Raw genomic sequence first — 9,074 nt, 5'->3', positions numbered from 1 at the left:
TGCCAGTAAAAGAGAGAATTTGGGAGGTGGGATTTCAGGATCAATTCTCAACCCTTTGGGATTGATCCAGCTAATTTGAAGCTGTGACAGCTGCTTCCAAGATAGTATCTTTTTGTTCTTTGCATAGGAGCTGGCGTTTGGCCCGAGGGATGAGGGGTGCTAATGCCTTTTGTGCCACCAAGTTTGCTCTGGGGCGAGTCTAGCCTGCTTTCCTTTTGTACTTCAGTAAGGGGGGAAGGATCCTGGCAGAAGACACATGACTGTCATCTTTGCATTCTGGTTATGTGTGACATGAGTTTGTGGCAACAGCCTTGGGAAGCCTTTGGAGTAAGATTTGTTCAGCCCGGCTCCGGACAATTCCCTGGCCACTGTGAAGCTCTGGGGTTCCGGGGCAGTCTCTTCTGTTCTACCTTTCCTTTTTGGGGTGGGGTGTCGTGTCGTGAGCAGGAGGAATGGAGAGAGAACACCTGTGTGGGCTTAGGCTTACAACCAGTTTCACTGGCAACAAGTCTTGGAACATATCCTGTCACTGCTACAGGCCCCTGCCGAGGAAGAAGAGGCCGCCCCCTTGTGGCCTTCCAGTGCTTAGGAGAGCTATAGATAGGTCTGTTGGAAACCTGAGTGTCTATTCATAGGCTTAGTGCCTATTCAAAGAGGCTTGTCTGCCCCTGGAGGAAGATTCCTTTCCTCCTGCACTTCTGGCCCCAGCTGAATGAAATACAAGCCAAGAACTCATTGATCTATTTTTTGAGGCCCAGCTGCAGGCACGAGCCATCGTGGCAGCTTTTGAACCTCGGATCTCCGTGTAGCTCAGACCTGACCATTCCCCATTATCTCAGGGAAATTGCCCTCAGTTGAGAAGAGGCAGGTGACAAGAATGAGTTATTCTTCCAGAGGAGAAAATGGGCTCTGAGTTTTATTGTAAGCAAAGGAATTCATATTTTAAAATACATGTGCATTTCAGAATCTCTACGATGACTACAACCATACTATCAAGAGTCTCCAGGATGAATACAACCAGACAAACCAGGAGGGTAACACCAAAAGACCACCAGATTGATGCCTGTCCATGATGGCTAGCGTGCCCTGCCTGCAGTGGCTGAGCTGAAGAATACCCCCAACCCCCAATCCAGATGATCTTTCCTGTATTCTGAGCACATCTACAAGAAGTATGAAGTTGGCTTCCCAGCCATCAGACCTGCTGGTGCTCAGCATGGCTAAGTGGAAAGACCTGAAGTCCCAGAGACCTGGGTTGGCCTCTCAGCTCTAGTAGTAGCTGGCTTAATTTGATGAGTCCTAACCTGTAAGCCTCGGGTACCTTTTTGGTAAAGTTGAGGGGAACCTTGCATTCTCCATCCCAAGGCTGCTGGGAGGAAAGCTTTTTGTAAGCCTTAAAAGCAGGATCGTTTATGTATCTGTATCCCTACATCAATTCAATATTTCCAGCACAGGCAGAAGCAACTTTGTCAGATGCTGTATGAACGGAGGGCTGAGGGCCAGCTCAAGGGAGTTAGCAGTCCGACCAGCATGCCTGTGACACTACTGGCATTGCTGTCACAGAAAGGGTATAGGCAAGGCTTCTTGGGGCTCCTCTTTGTGGGGCCTTGCTGGGCATTCAAAGCTGGGTCCAGACTCGGGATCTGCCTAAGTGCACTCAGCACCTTCCAAACTGCACTCCTGGAGTCCAGAACTGGAACAAGAGTTCCCCAGTTTGTCCAACTGGTCTCCCTAGGCAGTAACTAGCCATGAGCCATGACCCCATTGGGATGAAGGTGGCCTCCTCGGGTTCTGGGGTAGGGATTAAAGGCTAGGTCTGAATTAGAGAAGGAATGGATCCAGTCTGACTTCTGCATGTGAAGGAGCTCACTTCTGGATTTCAAAATCACCAATAAATGTGCAAAGCTCAAGTCGGGCCAATCCCACCCAAGCTCCTAGGCAGACCAGGAACCTAAAGCTGCCTTTCACAAAGGCTGGAGTCTGCCCACGAGGGGCCTGGTTAGAGCCGAGCCTACATTCAAAGAGAAGGAACCTGCCTACTCGATGCCTCTTCTAATACATTAAAGGCAGGGCATTTGGGCCTCTGGGGACACTGGATCTAAAATGGCTCGGAGGAAGCACCACACCACCTCTATTTCCCCCGGGTTGATCCCTTGCCTCCCCACACCAAAAAACAAAAAAACCACCCATTTTGAAGTACAGTTCCGGCCCTCTCCCCGTAACAGAGCAAGCCAGAGAGTGGTAATCAGGAATCCCAGGATGAAGTTACTTCCAGATCCACAGAGAAAAAGATGGAAAAAATAACAGTGGAACTCCCATGGTGAGGACCAGGGGAAAGTGACAAGGTTCAAAGTTGCCTTTGTGAAGTTCTGCAGAACATCTTGGAGCGGCCCTCTGTCTGCCCAGAACCAGCTACAGAACTTTGGATTATTTATCCCAGGCCTCACCCAACCAGTCTTCTCCCTTCTTATCTGTTTTTTATGTCTCAAATCGGTCTCTGGCTTTTCCCAGATTCTGTTGCAGAGACCAGATTCTCTGCTGACAGCTTAAGTTCAAACAAACTCTGGCCGCCTTTCCCTGTGGGTGCCCATGGTGATCTTCCCAGCCCGGAGCCGGACTGTGGGAAGCTGCCAGCCACCTGCCCGGGCCTCCTGGGCAGTGTTGAGCCCTGGCCAGAGGATGTTATTGGAATTGTTGGTATTATAAGAAGAGAGGTGCAGGACCTGGACCTCTCTGCCTGGGCTCTGCTCTTCCTCCCCATCACTCTGCTCCCCTCTGCCTGGGGCCAGGTGCTCCACACTCCCACTGTGGCTCTGAGGCCCTTCCTCGGCGCTTGTCTCACTTTCCTGCTTCATCAAGAGGCTGAGGCGGTGTAGGGCACTGGCACCGTCGGACGCTTGCAGGTCGGGGCTGTCTTCTAGTTCTGAGTCTGAGTCATTGGAACGGTTAATGGATTCTAGGAAGACCAAAGAAATCGAAGTTCATGTTTATATGCCCGTTACAGGTTAAAAATCATTTCGTTTGTGTTCATTCAATACATACTTTACCAAAACACCTACTGTGTAACATTGTACTATTAACATGCTAGGGATACAAAGATGAGTAAATTCTCCCCTTAAAGAAGCTTTCCTTTCATTAAGGGATATGACATATATTTCAATAAGTAAATTTGAGAAGAAAAAGAACACTGATAGCTTACTACCTGACCTGTGTGTTCCTGGGCAAATCACAACTTCCTTGGGCTTTATTTTCCTCATTTTTAAAAGGAGGGGTCTGGACCATTTGGCCTCTGAGATCCCTTCTTGCTCTAGGACTGGACCAAAAAAGGATTCTAGCGGGCAGCTATATGGCTTAGTGGATTGGGCGTCAGGCTTAGAGACAGGAGGTCCTGGGTTCAAATATGGCCTCAGGAGCTTCCTAGCTGTGTGACCCTGGGCAAGTCATTCCACCCCCATTGCTTAGCCTTTACTGCTCTTCTGCCTTGGAACCAATACACAGTATTGAACCTAAGATGGAAGGTAAAGGTATAAAAAAAGAAGGAGATGATACTAACTGGAATAGACAAAGAGAGTTGATACCAGGCATGGGAGCCATCACAAGATGATGGGTGATGACATTCAGAGAAGAGGCTGGTCTGGCTTTTGAGTTAGATTTGCTAAAGGAGAGTAACATGAAATGTCTCAAAAGGTAGATGAGAGCCAGTTCGTGTAGGGCTTTGAATAATACCAAGCTGAATTTTTACTTTATCCTAGAGGCAATGGAGAGAGCCAATGAAGCTTTTTAAGCTTAGAAGAGACACGGTCAGAACCATGCCTAAGAAATCATATCGTTTTGGTTGTTGTATAATAGATGAACTGAAAAGAAGGGATCTGGAAGCAAAGAGATCAATGATAAGGCTTCTGTGGCCATCTCGGCAAGAATGAGGGCCTGAAGAAGGTAATAGGTTTTTAAGTAGAAAAGCAGTCATCTAAAAGATAAGAAGAGAGAGAAGTAAAACTGAAAGACCACTGAACTAATGAGAAATAAGATAAGGCACTGGTTTTATGAAAAAATAAAGAAAAATGATAAACCACTGGCCAATTTAATTAAAAATTGGAAATTACCAATATAAAAATGAAAAAGGTGAAATTACAACCAATGAAGGAAGAAATTAAAGCAATTATTGGGGGTTATTTTGTCCAAATATATGGCAATAAATCTGACAATCTGTAGGAAACAGATAAATATTTACAAAAACGTAAACTGTTCAAATTCACAAAAGAGGAAATAGAATGCTTAAACATCACAGAAAGAGAAATTGAATAAATCATCAAAGGATTCTCTAAAAAAGGCCCCAGAGCCAGAAGGATTCACATGTGAATTCTACCAAATGTTCAAAGAACAAAAAAATTCAATACTACAGAAACTACTTGGAAAAGATTGGGGAAGAAGGAATTCTTCTAAACACCTGAGCTAGTAAAAACAGGAAAAAAAACCCTTACAGATTAATCTCCCTAATGAATATTGTTGCAAAATTTTTCAATAAAATACTACAAAGAAGATCACATCACTGTATCACAAGGATCCTATACCATGACCAGATACGTTTAATACCGGGAATGCAGGGATGGTTCAATATTAGGAAAACTATCAGCATAATTTTGACTTTATCAATGACAAAACCAACAGAAAACAATTATCTCAATAAATGCAGAAAAAAGCCTTTGACAAAATACAATAGTCATTCCTTATTAAAAAGGTTAGAAAACAATGGAATAAAAGGAGCTTTCCTTGAAGTGATAAAGGGCACTTATCTAAACCCATCAGCAAGCATTATCTGTAAGGAAATAAACTAGAATCCTCAGTAAGATCAGAATTCGTGAAGCAAAGATATTATTCTAGAAATGCTAGCTATTGCAATAAGAGAAGACAAAGAAATAAAAGTATCACTCTTTGCAAGACGATATGATAGCATACATAGAGAAACCCAGAGAACCAACCACAAAGCTAATAGAGCCAACTAACAGCTATAGCAAAGTTGCAGGATATAAAATAAGCCCACATCAATCATCAGCATTTTTGTTTACCATCAACGAAGTTCCACAGCAAGAGACAGAAAGGGAAATTCCATCTAAAATAACTGCAGACAATATAAAATACCTAGGAGTATACTTACCCAAACCATACAAACACAATTATAAAACACTTTTCAGACAAATAAAGTCAGACCTAAACTGGAAATATATTAATTGCTCAATATAGTAAATAACAAGTTGTGATACATGGTATAATGGAATACTAGTGAACAAAGAAACGATTGCCCAGTGCATACAGCTAGGACGTGTCTGAGGCCTGGCTCTCAATATAGTGAAAATGAGTGTCCAGCCTAAGTCAATTTACCTATTCACTGCCATACCAACCAAATTCCCCCCATTTTACCTCCCAGAACTAGAAAAATAATAACAAAATTTATCTGGAAGATCAAAAGGTCAAGAACATCAGAGGAATGAAAAAAACAATATGAAGGAGGCCTTGCCATAGCGGATCTCAGACTATACTATAAAGTGGTAATCATCAAAAGAATCTGGTACTGGTTAAGAAACAGCAGTGGATGAACGGAATAGCACAGAAATCCGCACACGGCAGTTGATGACCATAGGAACCTAGTTTTCAATAAACCCAAAGATCCAAGCTATTGGGAGAACTCGCTATTTGACAAAAACTGCTGGGAAAACTGGAAAACAATATGGCAGAAACTAGGCACAGACCAACATCAAAATGGATCTGTGACAGAAATAAAAGGGGATACCATAAACAAATTAGGGGAACATGGGAAAGCTTATCCATCAGCTTTTGGATAAGGGAAGAATTTATGACCACACAAGACACAGGGAACATTACCAAAAAAAAAAAAAAAAGATAATTTTGATTATATTAAAAAGTTTCTGTAGAAATAAAACCAATGCAACCAAGAGTAAAAGGGAAACAACAAATTGGGAAAAACCAATTATAACAAGGGTCTCTGACAAAGGCCTTGCATCTCAAATAGGTAGAGAATGGAGGCAAATTTACAAAACATTCCCCAAATGATAAATGGTCAATGGATATGAACAGGCAGTTCTCAGAAGAAGAAATTAAAACTAGTCATATAAGGAAATGGTCCAAGTCATTACTGATAGTAAAAATGACAATCCTACCCAAGTCATTACTGACCAGAAAAATGCAAATTAAAACAACTCTGAGATACCGGGTCATACCTTTCAGAGTGGCTAATAGGATCAAAAAAGGAAAATGATAAATGTTGGAGGGAATATGGAAAAATTGGGACACTAATGCACTGTTGGCAGAGCTGTGAACTGATAAAGTCATTCTGGAACCACATCCAAAGGGCCATAAAACTGCATAGCATACCTTTTGACCCAGCAATACCACTACTGGGGCTGTATCCGAAAAAGATCAGAGATAGGAGAAAAGGACTTAATTGTACATAAATATTTTTAGCAGAAATCTTTTTAGTAGCAAAGAATTGGAACTATGGGAATGTCTGTCAGTTGGGGAATAGCTAAACAAGATTGTGGTATGTGGTCGTAATGGAAAACTACTGCCATTCGATGAACAGGATGAGTTCAGAAAAACCTGGAATGACTTATATAAACTGATCCAAAGCAAAGTGACCAGAACCAGAAGAAGAGCATATACAGTATCAGAAATAACAATGATTATCTGTGAAGAACTAAATTAGCATCAGCAAAATAAGGTTCCAAGATAACCCCAAAAGACTCATGATAAAAAAAAAATGCTATCCACAGCCAAAGAAGGAAATATAATTGCAGATCAAAGCACATCCTTCATTAAATTTATTTAAAATTACCCCGGGGAATACAGAATACATATTATGTGGAAGCACTGGTATAATCTATATCAGACTATTTACTGCCTCAGGGAAGGGGGAGGGAAAGAACTTGAATTGTAAAATGTCAGAAAACAATTGTTAAAAATTGTTTCTATGTGGAATTGAAAAAAGAAAAGAAAAGAAAAGAAAGCTAAAGAGATAGACCTGACAAGAATTAGGAAATAACTAGATATGAAGGATGATGTGAACCAGAGTGACTGGAGGGGTGGTGGTGCCTTCAAAAGAAATGGGCCTATTTTGAAGGAGGAACTGGTCTAAGGGAGGAAGAGAAAGGAGCTCCATTTTAGATATACTGGGTTTGAAAAGTATATAGGATATATAAGGGGAACCATCCAACAGGCAATTGGTGATATGGGCCAGGAGACCAATTAGAAGACCAATGAGGGTAGCTTTAGAGACTTCAGAGTCCCCTGTCGGGAGACGCTCATAGGAACTGATGAAATCCCCAGAGCAGAGGAGGAGAAGATGGTCCCTTACAGGGGGATGATACAGAAGATGGGGATCCAGCAAAGACCAAGAAGGAACAACCAGACCAGAAAGAGCAGAATCAGGACAAGCAAGGTCCCAGAAGTCAAGGGAGGAGAGAACAGGGATGAGGATGGGTTAAGGAGCATCACAAACTCCAGGGAGGTCAAGTCAGATAAAAAATGAGAAAAGACCATTAGATTTAGCAGGTGAGAGATCATTTAGTAATCAGAGAAAGAGCAGCTTTGTTTTGAGTGGTGGTGTAGGAAGCCACATTACAAACAAGCGTCTATTTTTAGTTTATTAATGATATTAATATTTACTAGTAAAACAGGAAATGAAGACAATTTGTTAATAAACAAATATTAATAAATAATAATTTAACAATAACATTACTATAATGTTATTTTCAGCTGTGTCTGAATGAACCCCATTTGGGGTTTTCTTTGCAAAGCTACTGGAATGGCTTGCCGTTTCCCTCTGCTCATTTTACAGATGAGGAAACTGAGGCAAACAGCTCTATCTACTGTGCCACCTAGCTGCACCATTAACAAGAATACCAGTTGGCATTTACATGGCACCAAAAGGTCTGTAAAGTGCTTTACACCTGTCATCTCAATGTTTGCTCACAATAACTCTAGGGCAGTGATGGGCAAACTGCAGCCGGGATCTGGTCCTGGGGAATAGTTTGCCCATCACTGCTCTAAGAGATAAGGGCTATTTTATAGCCTAGGAAAGTGAGGCAGGCAGGTTCAGTTATTTGCACAGGGAGTGTCTGGAGTCAGATTTGAACTCAGCTCTTCCTGACTCCAGGTCCAGGGTCCTATATTCACTACCAGCTAGCCACCTAGAGATGATTTAAGAACGAAAATGACTATTTTATGGGCAATGTGGGAAACGTTGGGGATACAAAGAAAGGCTTTTCCCTTGCCTGGTATTCACGTCAATTCAAACATTTATTAAAGAGGCTGCTATTTGCAAGGCAGGGGGACAGTCAGGCAGTGACCAGCAGAGTCCCTGCCCCAAAGCAGCTCACAAGGCAGATGGCTATCTTTTGGGGAGACAGACTAGCTTTCTGTTCCATATAAGAAAAAAGTGAGTACCTTCTGCCCAGTCACAAGCCAAATACATATTCTTCAGAGCCTACAGCAGCCTTTGGGGGCTGAGTGGTTCTACCTTGGGTTCAAGAGCACCACGAGCAGTGAGCCCAAGACCCACACCTTTCCCTGACACACCATCTCAGGATCAAATAAGAATAACCAGGCCTCTCTGGCTTGGCACTTTTTAGACTTACAAAGCAATTTCTAGCAACCCTGCCAAGTGATCTATACAAGTATGATCATTCCCATTTTACAGAGGCTCTAGGGAGGATAATGTGGATTTGAACCCAGGTCTCCTGCCTCCAAAAGCAGATGGGGGTGTAGTGGATAAGAGGGCCAAGCCTGAAGTCAGGAATACCTGAGTTCAAGTCACTGAAAGCTGTTGGCCTCAGTTTCCTCATCTGTAAAATGAGCTGGAGAAGAAAATGGCAAGCCTCTCCAGTGTCTCTGCCAAGAAAAGCCCAAATGGGGTCACGAAGAGTCTGAAATGCCTAAAAAACAACAATTTCTGACTCCAAATTCAGGGCTCCTTCCACTATCAAAGACTGCCTCCTGAATGTGTACACTGCTGGCCTCAGAGTGGTTAATAATGAGAATCTAAAAAATAATCATCAACACTC

General features: G+C 42.6%; 1 protein-coding gene across 1 annotated transcript in view; it reads right to left on the bottom strand.

Moving 5' to 3' along the window:
• Positions 1 to 914: 914 nt before the first annotated feature.
• ARHGAP45 (Rho GTPase activating protein 45) overlaps positions 915 to 9,074 on the bottom strand; it is a 46,688-nt gene continuing 38,528 nt past the window's right edge. Inside the window, exon 23 of the mRNA XM_044671698.1 lies at positions 915 to 2,953. Coding sequence (XP_044527633.1) covers positions 2,550 to 2,953 — 404 coding nt within the window. The 3' untranslated portion in view covers positions 915 to 2,549. The remainder of the gene's footprint in view (positions 2,954 to 9,074) is intronic.

This window comes from Gracilinanus agilis, chromosome 1, assembly GCF_016433145.1.
Source record: "Gracilinanus agilis isolate LMUSP501 chromosome 1, AgileGrace, whole genome shotgun sequence".
Lineage (NCBI taxonomy): Eukaryota > Metazoa > Chordata > Mammalia > Didelphimorphia > Didelphidae > Gracilinanus > Gracilinanus agilis.
Note: the sequence above shows the minus strand (reverse complement) of the source record. Positions and strands in the feature narration are given on the sequence as shown.